At 38.6% G+C, this 15046-nt stretch overlaps 3 protein-coding genes across 3 annotated transcripts in view; all 3 read right to left on the minus strand.

Moving 5' to 3' along the window:
* Positions 1-15046, minus strand: part of LOC121886186 (NACHT, LRR and PYD domains-containing protein 12-like) — a 281314-nt gene that overhangs the window by 198583 nt on the left and 67685 nt on the right. The gene's annotated exons all lie outside the window — the stretch shown is intronic.
* Positions 2632-6063, minus strand: LOC121885455. The gene is made up of 2 exons (XM_042394943.1): positions 5976-6063; positions 2632-3895 (listed from the first exon to the last, which is right to left on the minus strand). The coding sequence occupies exon 2, from the start codon at positions 3779-3781 to the stop codon at positions 2984-2986; it is 798 nt and encodes a 265-aa protein (XP_042250877.1). The 5' UTR covers positions 3782-3895; positions 5976-6063; the 3' UTR covers positions 2632-2983.
* Positions 10581-13433, minus strand: LOC121885456. Its single transcript, XM_042394944.1, has 2 exons — positions 13052-13433; positions 10581-11704 (listed from the first exon to the last, which is right to left on the minus strand). Exon 2 carries the CDS (start codon positions 11569-11571, stop codon positions 10783-10785), a length of 789 nt encoding a protein of 262 aa, XP_042250878.1. The 5' UTR covers positions 11572-11704; positions 13052-13433; the 3' UTR covers positions 10581-10782.

Genomic DNA, 15046 nt, shown 5'->3' on the forward strand with positions numbered 1-15046 from the left:
TCTTTCCTGTTTATATAACGTATAACGTGGTTCCTACAGTCTTTAAAAGTAGAATGGGAGGCAGAGCCTTCAGCTATCAGGCTCCTCTTCTATGGAACCATCTACCGGATTCAGTCCGGGGTGCAGACACCCTCTCTATGTTTAAGAGTAGGCTTAAAACTTTCCTTTTTGATAAAGCTTATAGTTAGGGCCGACCAGGCTCGCCTTGGATCAGCCCTTAGTTATGCTGCTATAGGCCTAGACTGCTGGGGGACTTCCCATGATGCACTGGGCTCCTCTCTCCTCCTCCTCCTCTCCATCTGTATGTATTCATGTAACATCAATGCATGTCACTAACTTTGCTTCTTCCCCGGAGTTTTTTGTGCTTTCTCATCTCACAGGAAAAACCTGGGTCCCGGGCCGAACCTTCGCGGTCCTTCACAGTCCTGATGGCATCCTTCCCTGGCTGTTGCTGCTTGTGCTTGTTGTGATTGTTTTTCTTCTGTCCCCCCTCCCCCTTTCCCTCTCTCTTTCTCTCTCTAAACCCAACCGGTCAAAGATGGCCGCCCACCAAGAGCCGGGTTCTGCTTGAGGTTTCTACCCGTTAAAGGGGAGTTTTTCCTTACCGCTGTCGCCAAGTGCTGCTCATGGGGGAATTGTTGGGTCTCTGTATATTAAAGAGTACAGTCTGGACCTGCTCTATGTGAAAAGTGCCTTGAGATGACTTCTGTTGTGATATGGCGCTATATAAATAAAAATTGATTGATTGATTGATTGATTGATTGATTGATGATTGAAACCAGTGTGACCTGCTGTCCTCTCAGCACCAACATGATACAGATGTCTTCCAGTTTCATCACCATCATCACAACACATATGTCCCCAGTGAACCAGGTCTCCACGTTTAATTCTGAGTGTTTGATTGGCCAGAACATCCACCTGCTCATTTCCCTCCAAACCAACACGAGCAGGAACCCAGAAGAAGCGTCTACATGTACCTTCATTTCCCTCCTGTATATTATCAGGAATAGTTCATCTATAATATCTGTTTGTATAGCTGATAATATTGCCAATAGTTCAGTGGTTTATACTGATCAATGAGACTGAGTCACTGCTGCAGCTGCATCCGGATCAGAATAGTTGTGGACTGGGCTCCATACTGGAAGCTGCTCTGACTTGTCCTTCACTTCCTGCTGTATGTGGAGGTTGATAAAAGCTGATACTGTAACTGTGACACTAACCACACTGTCCTCATGTTCCCCAGCAGTGTGTTAAAACAGGAAGTGGGTGACGTTGCTCCTGCAGATGATCCCAGCTGATCAATATGTCCCTTAGATGAGGAAACTGAGTCTCACTAATCATGCAATCAATACCCATAATCATCACCTGTCATTCCTCCGATATGATACAGTAAGTTTAATAATTGATCATGTATCAGTTAGTTTACTGTCTGGAGCAGCAGGAAACCAGGACGTCCACTAGAGGGCAGCGTTGTACTGTGTTCATATAAAAACCCTCCTGCTCTGTTTCACATGTTGAATCCAACACGCTTCATACATGCATCAGGTCTGATATCACCAACTGTACCAACTGTTGGCTCCACATGTTTAACTGCTGTTCGATTGATGATAGATAATAGATAGATAGATAGATGATAAATGTGCAGTTTCTTAGTGACTTTTAACAGAAATGTAACAGTGTTACTGCAAAAAGTCCCAGAACATGATTACAGGTGGAGCATTTAGATGATTTAAACATGTATGTGACACAAAACCTGAATAGTTACGCTGCTAAAGAATCAATAATAAAATAAATGTATAGATGGAACCATTGGAGGATTCTCACTGACAGATCAATGTGTTTCTATCAAAACATCAACTGGAGCCGAATCCAACGCAGAGTTTCTGAAGACGAGGCTGCCAATGATCCAAATATCAGATGCTGGACAATATTAACTTTGGACGGATGTTAAAGTTTGAAGACTTTCAGATGACGACGACCTTTCATCTCTGTATAAACCCTGATAAACACGTCTATGTTTACAAAAAGTACATAAGTATTATGAGCTTGATGTAGTTAAAGTATTGCAGTAAAAGTACATAAGTATTATGAGCTTGATGTAGTTAAAGTATTGCAGTAAAAGTACATAAGTATTATGAGCTTGATGTAGTTAAAGTATTGCAGTAAAAGTAGTGGTTTGGTCCCTCTGACTGATATATTATTATATATGACATCATTAGATTATTAATAGTGAAGTGTTTATGTGTTTATTTCTTTGCTCTTTTTCATGTTTTTATTGGTAAAAGGTTTTCACAGTACTTTATTCTGTTAAAGTCAATAAAACTGAATTCTAAATTTGAGATAAACAGACTGAAGGAGACAGCGTTTGACACTGTAAGTCCAGTATTATATATATTATATAATTAATAGTATTATATATATTATATAATTAATAGTATTATATATATTATATATGGAAGCAGAGATCAGAGGTAATGAGCCAGTTGTTGCATTAGAGCCTTATAAATAAACAACATACAACTCTGCTGCCTTCTGTTTGTTAATGACCAGCCAGCTTTGTCTATAAGATGCTTTAACTTCTGTAAGTGACGAGTGAGAATTTATTTATTCTGATATTTTTTTTTTTTTTTTTTTTATATAGAAACTTTCATTCAGGAAATGCAGCTCAGAGTGTTTCACATGAAAATAGACACAAACACAAAACATGTTAAAAACATGAACGTGACATAAGATAGAAGATAAAAACACAGAATACATTAAATGCATAATAACACAAGCCAGAAGATAAAACGCTGAATAATAATAATAATGATGATGATGATGATGAGCAGAGCAGGATCTTCGTCACGGCCCAGTTGCTTTGCCTGATAATAATAGTGAAATAGAATAAAAATACAGTTCAAAAATAGAATACATAGAATGCACGTTAAAATACCAACTGTTCATCATCACAGTCTTTGTGTTTCTTCATCCTGCAGCTTGTTTATTTCTTCTCTTTACTTCCTGTGAAGTTTCTGAGTTCGTTCTTCATCTTATCAAACTTATCAACGACCTTCTGACACTGATCAGCTGACTTGTAGATGGTGTCTCTCAACTCTTTATCCTCTTCAAGAGTCAGACAGTCTCTGACAATTTTCACAACGAACAGTAGCATTTTTTTCATGATATTTATCACCTCTACAGTTACAGACAAAGTTTCTCGACTCATCTCCTTCAGTTCAGGCACTCGTGTAATCAGCCACCGAAACTCCTCCACGTCTGACAGAGTGAGTCCCGCCTGAAGCTCAGTTGATCTTTGCTCCATCTTCTCACACGTCGTCTTGATTTCCTCCAGGTTCTCCTTCAGCGGTTCGACAATCTCCATGAATTCTTTTCCCTGTTCTTCTACTTTATTAGCAACTCCTGTCTGCTTTATCACTTTTCCTATGTTTGCACTATATGCAACAGCTGTTCTTACAGCAGTTTCTGCTCCTATTGCTACTCCTGTAAGGCCAAACATCCCGAGTGGACCTGCAAAGACTGAGCGTTCAACGGTTCTAGGTCTTCTGATATCATCCATTGTGTTCTGCATCTTTTTTAATTCAGCAGTAAACTTCTCAAACTCTCTTACAATCTGTGTCATCTTTGGTTTGTTGTCTTCAAACAGTGATATGAATGAAGCAGCATGTTTAACGAGCTTGTTCATTAATTCAGACAAATTAGGCGGCAGATCTTTGCTACGTTTTCTTTCTCTTATCGGCGGTTCTTCACTCGGTTGTTTTCTTTTTTGACTCGAGGCCATTTTCAGGAAGCTTCCTCCAAACTGAGCGTGTGCAGAAGTTTCCGTGTGTCTGTCGCTGATTGTAGATGAAACTTCAGCTGCAGTTTGACAGTCTGCTGATGTTCAGGACAGATTCTGTGGAGAGAGAGAAAGAAAACATCATCAGACTGTTCTTACTGCAGGTGACTGAATGAACTAGTGGGACTCTACTGAGAGAGGACCACATTAGACCAGGTCCAGATCACATTAAACCAGGTCCAGACCATAATAGACCAGGTCCAGACCACATTGGACCAGGTTCAGACCACATTAGACCAGGTCCAGACCACAATAGACCAGGTCCAGACCACATTAGACCAGGTCCAGACCACATTGGACCAGGTCCAGATCACATTAGACCAGGTCCAGACCATAATAGACCAGGTCCAGACCACATTAGACCAGGTCCAGATCACATTAAACCAGGTCCAGACCATAATAGACCAGGTCCAGACCACATTGGACCAGGTTCAGACCACATTAGACCAGGTCCAGACCACAATAGACCAGGTCCAGACCACATTAGACCAGGTCCAGACCACATTGGACCAGGTCCAGACCACATTAGACCAGGTCAAGACCACATTAGACCGGGTCTAGATCACATTAGACTGGGTCCAGATCACATTAGACCAGGTCCAGATCAAAAACCGCTATATTTAGACCTGTCATTTCTGGACTAGATTAACATGGAGACTCCAGAGACTCATTAAAACATAGTCTCAGATTTGTGAAACCTTTATTCTATTTGCTTCAGTATAGTGGTTTTTGATCTTTGATCCTTTTTTAGTTTTCACAGATATAATAAAATGTACGAGATCAAAATTTAGGCCAATTTCACTCTACGATTTATTCTCATTTTATTTTCCTCCTATTTGTTTTGTTTCTAAGTTCATGAATTAGCTTGAAAATGACTGAACAGGCGTTTTGACACTTTTAAGGTGGAGCGGGAAATTCCAATCACAAGCTGTGAATCTGGTGTCGCGTAAACAATCCCATTGGCTCGTGAGTGTGACAGTCATTAACTAATGTTAATGAATGAACCTTTATTGTAAAGTGTTACCAGGAGTTTTAATGTGAGCAGTGAGGCTCCATGGACGCTGACGTCTGACTGTTGGTTCAGACTGAAATAACAAAAACTATCTGATCAACTGTTAACAGATGAGTTTCTCACATCATTCATGTTCCGCTCAGATCAATCAACTCTGAGTTCAGCTCGCACGTGATGACTGAAAAAAGTGTCATCAGTGGAGCTCCTGAACGCGCGTGCAGACGTTGCACTTTTATCTTTAAAAAAAGATAAAATGTCAAAACAGGAAAAGTGTCAATAAGTTAACACAATAAAGTTTTATTCAGTGTCGTCCTTTAATTGATCATTTATCAGACTTACATTAGCTTAATGATGATAAAGTGGAATCTGACTGTGTATCAGGCTGCAGCTGCATTTTAAATATATTTGTTCAGTTTTAATCTGACGGACGAAACACAGGAAGCAGCGACTGAAGGTGAAAATATAGTTAAAGATTTAAAACATAAATAGATGAAAGACACAGACGTGACTGTAGCTCACAGTCTGATCAGTAATAATGAGTTTGGTGTTTTGTATCTCAGCTCAACAACATTCAGTGACTTTATTTCAGCTGCTTCAACAAATGTAGTAAATTTAAATATTGTCAGTGAAATGCTGTTAAAACACGTTCAGATTATGCTCCTATTTAAAAAACTCACTTTCAAACTACATTCTGCAGCTGCACCGCGATCCTGCTCAGAAATATCAACATATAATCTACAATATTACAGGAATGATGTTCCATCAGTGGACCAAATTATTCATTGATCCTTCGAGTCTAAAGCTTCATACTGATTGTTTAAATCTAAACTGAGATGAAACATTATGTGCAGTAAAGATTAGAGGTCAGCAGCTGCTCTAACAAACTGACAGCTGACTGATGCACATAAAAGCAGCAACTTTAGATTCTGACAGACAGTAAAGCTCCACTAATGAACGAGGACATGAAACTCTGTAAGAGGAGACGGAGAGAAACTCAGAGTTTGTTGAAGAAAAGCTGCCAGCGAGCAGGTTAGTTACCATGGTAACTCTCCCTCATCTCAGGGTGAACAAACTCAGAGTTTTCATTAAACCAGTTTTCTGAAACAGAGCCGCGGTTGTTCTTACCTGATGGTTGGAGAAGCTGCGTGAAGCCGAGCTCAGTCTGTCTGATCAGCTTCACTTTCACTTCTGTCTCTCTGAGGTCACATGATCAGACAAACCCGCGAAAAAAAACCCCGCAGCTGCAGAAACTCTAACTGAAGGTTTCTGTTACTTCCTGTTAACGACAAAGCTTTGGGGGATGTTTAGGGGGTGAAAGCAGGTCAACAGTATCTGTCACATAGAAGTGATGAAACATCTCAAACCCGGAAACCTGAAGATTAATTAGAGCTGCAGCTGTCTCATACGTTACTGCAGCAGTTTTTCTGTAAATAAACCTGTAATAAACATTGTGTTTGGGTTAGTCCAGGGCATCACCAGAGATTTATGGTTGGGGGGGCTTTTTTTTTTATTTTAAATGGCAACAAAATGTCTGTTTGTCATGAATTTTTAGAGTAGCAACAGGTGTAAAATCAACACAATAGATCTGTCTCTTCATAGTTTGTATTCAGCACAGATCTAATATGACTTAAATACTTTCCATCCACTTACAACAGGCACAGATCAAGCAAAGGTACTGAAGTCAATGAATGTTATCTCCTCTGTCTTAGATAAGTTGCAGGTCCTCAGTATGTTATCCAAACACAGACTGAACCTCTAAAACTAAAAATGTCATAAAATCATTCAGGCTAGTTTATTCCTAGTGTGAGTAATAGGCCTATGTCATAAAATTCAATATTAATTTTAACTGAAAGCTTAAACAAGTCCCACTCACTTTCTTCTTGATCACTAACCTCCATCAGACCTGCTCCTTCATCCCCGTCAGTCTCCTCATCTTCCTCGTCTTCCTCTCCTCGCCTGTTTTCAGTAACATGTTATTTAATTAAACTCAGATTTGCAAGAACTCAAAGCTCAATGAGTGATCAACCAGTTTAAATTTGTATTTGTCTGAACTGGCCTTCAGCGGAGCTGCCGCCTTTTTGAAGAAATGTCGTTTATCCATCTACATGTTGAGGAATTGAAGGATATAAAATATAAAATTGCGTTATGATCAACACAATGTGACCTTTTCACTGACATTAACTGATTATAAACAATAATCTATGTCTACTGATATGATTGTTTTGAAATACTTAAGATGCATATAAAAGGAGAGTATGTAAAGTGCTGTCAGTAACATTATTTATGTCTCTTTCACTCGTTCACACTTTGGCCGGCTGGCTCGTCAGCTAGTTAGTACAGTGGAAACAGCTTATAGTGATCACGTCTGTCTGGGTCAAATTAATTACTATGAGCGGATTGGATGATAATCATAACCGATTTTTTTTCTTTTTCTTTATTTCTCATGCAGATTACCATCTAATTGACATTTATTTAGTTAATTACACAAATAAAAAAGTAATGAAATGGCAGCTTTGCTATTTACTGTTTCAGACGTGTGTTTCGCTGCTGACTCATTTTAAGTTGAGAGAGAGAGAAGCAGTGGTCAAGCAAGCTAGTGGATGGGGAGAGCGAGCAGTGGTAGCGTGAAAGCTGTGAATGAGAGGAAGAAAACATTTTTTGATTATTTCACGGTGGTTACAAATAAACACACCCACACCCTGCACCTCCGCACCACTGATAACGGTGCCACAGCCTCTAATTACAATATCATATGTGTATCATGCGAGTAAGGTAAAAAATAAAAAGAGCTACTGTAATTTTAATTTTTTACCCCATGTTTTCATGTATGAAAAGACACAAAATGAACACTGTAAGCAGACTATTTGATTACTATCAGCAAATTATTTAAACAGCATTTGTATAGGACTGATTCTGTCCTGAGCTGTTTGATCCATATAAGCGGTTTCCACTGTATAACGTTAGTGTTATATAGCCTATCCTCTTGTCCTCACTTAAACCTAAAGTTAACTAACGTTAAGCAAGAAACAAACGAGTAACAACTTGATAGCTCGCTACATTGACCATCATTTGCCACAAATTCATATTGGAGCTTGTTATCTTCACTCTGTATATTATGTTTATCTCGGTAAAGTCTTCACCAACATCTTGTCACTTCAGTGGTTTCTGACTACTGTTACAGTCTCTACGGGGGGGTCTGAGCGGGCAGCACAGCCAATGGAAACGCTGGATTAGAGCAGCAGCAGCCTCTCCCAGGTCCTAGTGCCTGGCGTTTTAGGTACATTGTGAATGTGGGGACGCAATCGATCGACTTTAATGAAAAATGAATGAAGAAAAAAGTATTGATGATTTAAACTAATAATGTAGATTCATGTGTAGTGTATAAGAGCTCAGAACATTATGATGACAGTAAATGAAGGACGTTCACCTGCTCAGTTATGTCTCATAAGATGTTGCAGCAGTTTTTGTGTTGATATCATTTGTTACACAGATTTGGTGCAAAATTTAAACATTTTTGACCAGTCGAGAATTGATGAAAATGGTCAAAAAACCCTAAAAAAAATATCACGGGGGGCTGAACTGGAACTGATGTAATCCTGTTTTCTGCCTTTGTATCTGAACCTTGTGAGATGTGTCTCATCATGTTCCCCTGCAGATGATAACTTCACTCTAATGATATTTCCACCTGCATGGCTGATACTGGAGATGATCTGAATGATCCTGAGACATCCTCTGACCTCTAACCCTCAGTCAGTCAGTCAGTCAGTGTGTGTTCTGTCCTGACAAACAGCAAAGTGTATTGTAAAGTCTTTTAAAAATGTTCATGAGAAATTAGAGAGTCTAACTTCATTTTTTCTGGCTCATTCCACTCGTACGCAGCAGAGTATTTGAAGCCACTTTTTCCAGGTTCAGTGTGTGGTGGAAATCTGAAAATAAAAAACTGACAAAAGTCTTTTGTCTTTTAATGAGAACCTTGCAAGGGGTCAGTATACAGTCACAACAGAGTGTAACTGCAGACTGATGTCAGTTACAAAGTGTACATGCATTTTATTCAAAAGGAGTGAGGGAGGCAGTGTCAGGATGTGTATGTGTGATATGTGTGCCGGGTGTCATCAAAGCTGTCAACCTGTCAAGAGGAACTATCACATGTTCAAGCTGAAGCTGCTCCCTACTTCATACCAGACAGTGGGAAGAAAAACAATAGTGAGCATATGTGCACGGTGATTACATGTTCAAGGTTCTACAATGTGAGTTCATTCAAAGTGTATGAAGTGTGGTGCACTAGAGTACAAAGTGTGATTTTTCTATTAGTTAGGTGTGAACATCCTGTGACTCTGACATTATAAATACAGTATTTATATGGAAGCAGAGATCAGAGGTAATGAGCCAGTTGTTGCATTAGAGCCTTATAAATAAACAACATACAACTCTGCTGCCTTCTGTTTGTTAATGACCAGCCAGCTTTGTCTATAAGATGCTTTAACTTCTGTAAGTGATGAGTGAGAATTTATTTATTCTAATATTTATTTATTTGTATAGAAACTTGCATACAAGGAACAGCTCAGAGTGTTTTACATGAAAATAGACATAAAATGTTAAAACATAAATGTAATAATATGGAAAATAAAAACCACTTGATAATAATAATAAAAAGTAAAGTAAGTAAAATACAACATTTTAAAAGCAGCAGCAGTGCAGAAAGAAGTTCTATCAGGAAAGTTTTCTGTTTATTTATGGAGCTGCTTCTCTGATATCTATCAGCAGTCTGTTTAGTTTTGGGTTATATGGAGGAATAACACGACACCTGCAGATTAATAAGATGCACTGGTAAAATTATAGAGGCACCACCTCCGTCCATTCATTAATTATTAATAATTAGGAGGAAGAATAATTAAATGAATTATATGTGAAAGTCATGATTACAGTGATCTCCATCTGTGATATAAAGGAACAAATACAACGACTTTAACTACCGAGGAACAGGGATGACTGGGAACCAGTAAGCATATACACACACATATATATATATATATACTGTACATATATACAACTAAAATAAATGAATGTTATCAAAAACGAGTCAAAAACACAGTGAGGGGCCAAGACTCTAACTAGACTCACTCATTCTGTCGTCAATGTCGTCAACACATCACGAAACACTGAGAACATTTAGAGACTGCATTATTGATTAACCACATAAAATACAGAATAAAATCAATAAACCTGTATTTTCTAATCTGTAATTAAATCTATTAAGGAAACATTATCATAGTAATCAAACTTCAGCTAAATCAAACACTCACACTGTTTAATATCAAATAAATCAAATGCAATAATATGTGAAGCAGAGATTGAATTTCCATCATATCAAACTAATGAATGGTTGTAAAACACAGTAACATTAAACACTGGTTTGATAAATCCACAAACATATTTTACACATTAGGTCAGAGGTCACACACAGACAGACTGTTGGGTACAAAAGGAATCATAATGTTTTCCTTCTTATATTCCTGCGTTCATTATCCTACAGACATAATTAATTAAAGTAATTAAAGAGTTCGGTCTTGACCTGCTCCATGTAAAAGTGCCCTGAGATGACTTTTGTTGTGATTTGGCGCTATATAAATAAAACTGAATTGAATTGAAAAGTAATCATGTTAGTATTGGTACAGTTTCACTGTGACTTTAACAATGCAAATCTACTGATGATAAAATAAAAGATGTTAGTGGAGATAATACAAGATATTTATTATTCTATAGAGAACATCTCATCACTGCACTGACACGTGTTCCTTCAAATAACCTCATTAATGTTTGATTAGTGAAAAACACAAAGACTGAACATTTAAAACACTAAACACCAGTGAAAATGTTAAAATACCAACTGTTCATCATCACAGTCTTTGTGTTTCTTCATCCTGCAGCTTGTTTATTTCTTCTCTTTACTTCCTGTGAAGTTTCTGAGTTCGTTCTTCATCTTATCAAACTCATCAACGATCGTCTGACACTGATCAGCTGACTGGAGGATGGAGTCTCTCAACCTTTGATCCTCTTCAGGAGTCGCAGTGACTCTGAAGACTTTGCCAAAGAATGTCATCAGTTTGTCCAGAAAGTCTATCACTGTTACAGCTAAAGTCAAAACTGTCACAGTCTTCCTTCCCAGGTTAGACACTTTTTTAAGAGTCATCTGAAACTGTCCCACATTTGACAGAGTGTTGTCAGCCAGAGCTGCAACTGATCTTTGCTCCAACTTTTCACACGTCATATTTATTTCTTGCGTGTTGTTCTTCATTGCTTCAATAATCTTCATGAATTCTGTTACTAGTTCTTTTACTTTCTTTGCACTTCCATTCTCTTTCATTGTTTGTGCAATGTTTGCACCAACTACAGTAGCTGCTCCTCCTGCTGCTACTGCTGCTACTGTTTCTCCTACTTCTGCTGCTACTGCTGCTCCCACTAAGCTCAACCCTCCAGTGAACGGAGCTGCAAGGATACAGAATCCGGCTCCGACTCCTACAGCAATAAGTCCAACTTTTCTGACTGTCTCGGTTGTTGCCTGCATCTCTCTTACCTCATCAGCGATCTTCTGATACTCTCTTACAATCTGTCTCATCCTACGTTCATTCTTGTCAAACTGTGTTTTGAATGAACGAGCACGTTCAGTAAGTTTGTTCATTAATTTTGACAAATCAGACAATTCTTCTGTACTTGAGGCCATTTTCAGGAAACTTCCTCCAAACTGAGCGTCTGTTGAACGAGTTGAGCTTTTGGCTTTGATTGTAAATGAAACTTCAGTCAGAAAGTTTTCCAGCTGCAGGAGTTTAACAGTCTGCTGATGTTCAGGACAGATTCTGTGTGGAGAGAAAGAAAACACCATCAGAAGATCAAGTAGAATTATTATCACCTTCCTGACAATGTCAACAACACCTGAGAATGTAACGCAATGCATCCTGGGAGCGCCTATTCAACTGACCTTCTCAATTTTCCTGCAGACTAGACACAGGAAGGACATTTCTGCCTCCTGGATCTAAAGCTGTTTTACTTGTTTGATAACAGGATAAAGAAATGTATTATTTTGTTTTTCATGTGAATGAAAAGAACGTAACCCACCTCTCATTTTTTCCTGTTTTTCTGTTCCTCTAACTGGTTTTAATCTTCAAATCGACAATTAGAACAGAAATTAAACCAAAACCAGAAAATAACTTGTTTTCCGCTTGTTTGTCTAAAATAATATTTCAGAAGCTGCTGGATAGTTTCATCTGTCCTGTCAGGTTTATAACTGCAGGTTTTAGTTTTGCTGCTTCACATAATGAGCTCAGATTTATCAGGAGGACGCTGCTTTACTTCACTGTATGAACCTGGACTGTGTTTGTGTAACAGCTGATTAGAACATTAATTAACATGAGATCCCGTCGGTGTGTCTGAGATTTAAATAATCAATGAAGTTATGCTGCTGTGCTTCATGCGTAAATGTTCATAGTGTCTCTCTTAATGGAGAGACGCAGCTGCATATAACTCTCTACTTTTTCACTCATATATGTTCAGAAGCGGCGCTACAGCAAATCAACAGGATGGTCATTTGATTGTCGTGAAGAGGCGCAATGCGTTATATGTTTATCCTGTTCAAACAAGTCGATCACAGATTTGGACGGAGGATAGATGGACCCCTGGTCCCCCTGTCGGGTAAAAACAACAATTTGGTCTTTGCAAACAGAAATGATGTCTGTGTTTATTTGAATATAGAACAGGGAAGTGAGATCTAATCACAAGTGGTCACTCAGGACGCATGTTAATAGCAGGTGTGAACAGGGCCAGTGACTCAGGTTAGCAAGCGTCTCTGTCACTGTTGCAGCTACAATCAAAGTATCATCAATCCTCCGTCCCACCTCAGACACCCGTCTAAGAATCATCTGAAACCCTTCACGTCTGACAGAGTGTCGTCAGCTTGAGCTTCAGCTGATCTTTGCTCCAACTTTTCACATGTCGTCTTTATTTCTTGCAGGTTGTTCTTCAGCGGTTCAACAAACTCTGTGAATTATTTTCCCAGTTCTTCTACTTTCTTTACACTTACAAAGTTCTAGTCTGATCTGAATCCTCTGAGTCTGTTATTAAGCTCTTAACAGGTTAAAGATATTATTAACAGTTTGATTTCAGGATCTCTGCTGCTGTGTTTTATGAAATGTCGAGTTTGTTCTCACCTGTTTGTTTGGAGAAGCTGTGTCAGGTTGAGCAGGCAGATCAGCACTGAGCACGATCAGTCTGCACTGTTCAAAATTTCTTCCACTCTATGACCAATCAGCAGAGGGGATGCCCACTGTGTCCTATCAACCAATCAGCCATTCTCTCTGGTCATGTGGCTTCAGGGAAAGGGAGGGATTTCATTCCTGGTCTCTAAAGAAATCAAACAAGGAGTGGAGTTTCTTCTTATCAGAGTTCAGAGTTCATCTCATCAAATCTACCTCAGCAGTTTAGTTGAAGGATGATTCTGCTTTATTACAGCTCGGCTCTTATGTTTGTAGTAATATGAGCAGTAAAACTGTTTCCCTTTGCGTGTGTTGATAGACGACATTGGATGTTTTCATACATGTGAATAAAGCTGGACTAACAGTCTGAGGCTCTTGTGTTGAGGAGCAGGATGCTGTCAGGCTCAGTGCGACCGTCTGCTCTGCTGATGTTATCTCTTTATGCAACATGTGAGTTACTGTATGGAAATAAGGACTCCAGCTATGTTAGCAGATAACTAACAGTATTCTGATGGATTCATGCAAAGAATAAATGAAACCAAAAATATAAAGACAATCCTGATGTGTCGATTTAAAGTTTTTATGAAGAGTTGTGTATTTTTGTGTGCTGGATGTTTTCTTGCCGCTGACAGCAGAGCGGACGGGTTAATGAAGGCGTTGGCAGCATCACACCACCTTTAAATCTTAACTAAAGCTCATTTTCACTAATAAACACACCTTCTGGAGCAAACATACAAAACTAGAGCATCAGATAAGAAAACCACACAGAAGGACGGAGAATATTACACTTTGACTTTGAGTTAAATATTAAACCAGAGTCCAACAGTCAAACATTTCAAATAGTTTTATTGTTCATGTATCAGATATCAGACAGTTGAACACTTCACTCCACTGACATGTGCTCCTTCAAATGACCTCACATTAGTGTTTGACTGATGAGTGAAAAATATTAAGACTGAACATTTAAATGTGTATATTTGTGCTTATGGGGCTGTTTGTATATCAGTTGTATTTCCATTGCTGGATATCTCCTGAAGCATCATTTGTTTAAGTCACAGTAACACTCGACCACTGTGTGATTTAACAAAGTCTGGCAGCCAAGAATCTTGGTGTTAGTTTGATCCCAGCCTCTCCTCTGATAAACACATTCAAGAAATCACTACGACTGCCTCTTTACACTCATGTAACATTAATAAAATTCAGTCTTTCCTGTTCATGGCCGACACAGAGACTCTAATAAATACATTTGTTTCATGCAGACTTGATTACTGTAATGTTGTGTTTTCATGTCTGACATCTGCTGGCACTAAAAGTCTTCAGATGGTTCAAAATGCTGCAGCAAGAATCTGAACTAAAACAAGAACATTGGACCATATCAAACTAATTCAGCCTCCTTTCATCAGCTTCCTGGTGCCATTGGTCAGTAAACATCAGTCTACGCAACATGTTTTTTGCTGTTTGGTCAGCAGATCAGTTTTAAATATTGCAAAGGAGGATTGGTAAAAGAGGAAACAGTTTATGTCATTAAGAGTAAACAACTTATTTTGTTCTACTGTCCTGTCTGAAAGAAAACCATTTGCATTGTGCATCACAGATATAATTGCAGCAGTTCACTATTCAACACGAGTATTTCTGTGTGCAGTTTCTTAGTGACTTTTAACAGAAATGTAACAGTGTTACTGCAAAAAGTCCCAGAACATGATTACAGGTGGAGCATTTAGATGATTTAAACATGTATGTGACACAAAACCTGAATAGTTACACTGCTGAAGAATCAATAATAAAATAAATGTATAGATGGAACCATTGGAGGATTCTCACTGACAGATCAATGTGTTTCTATCAAAACATCAACACAGAGTTTCTGAGGATGAGGCTGCCAATGATCCAAATATCAGATGCTGGACAATATTAACTTTAATTATATAATTATAAATAAACAACATACAA

This window comes from Thunnus maccoyii, chromosome 19 (assembly GCF_910596095.1).
Source record: "Thunnus maccoyii chromosome 19, fThuMac1.1, whole genome shotgun sequence".
Classification (NCBI taxonomy): domain Eukaryota; kingdom Metazoa; phylum Chordata; class Actinopteri; order Scombriformes; family Scombridae; genus Thunnus; species Thunnus maccoyii.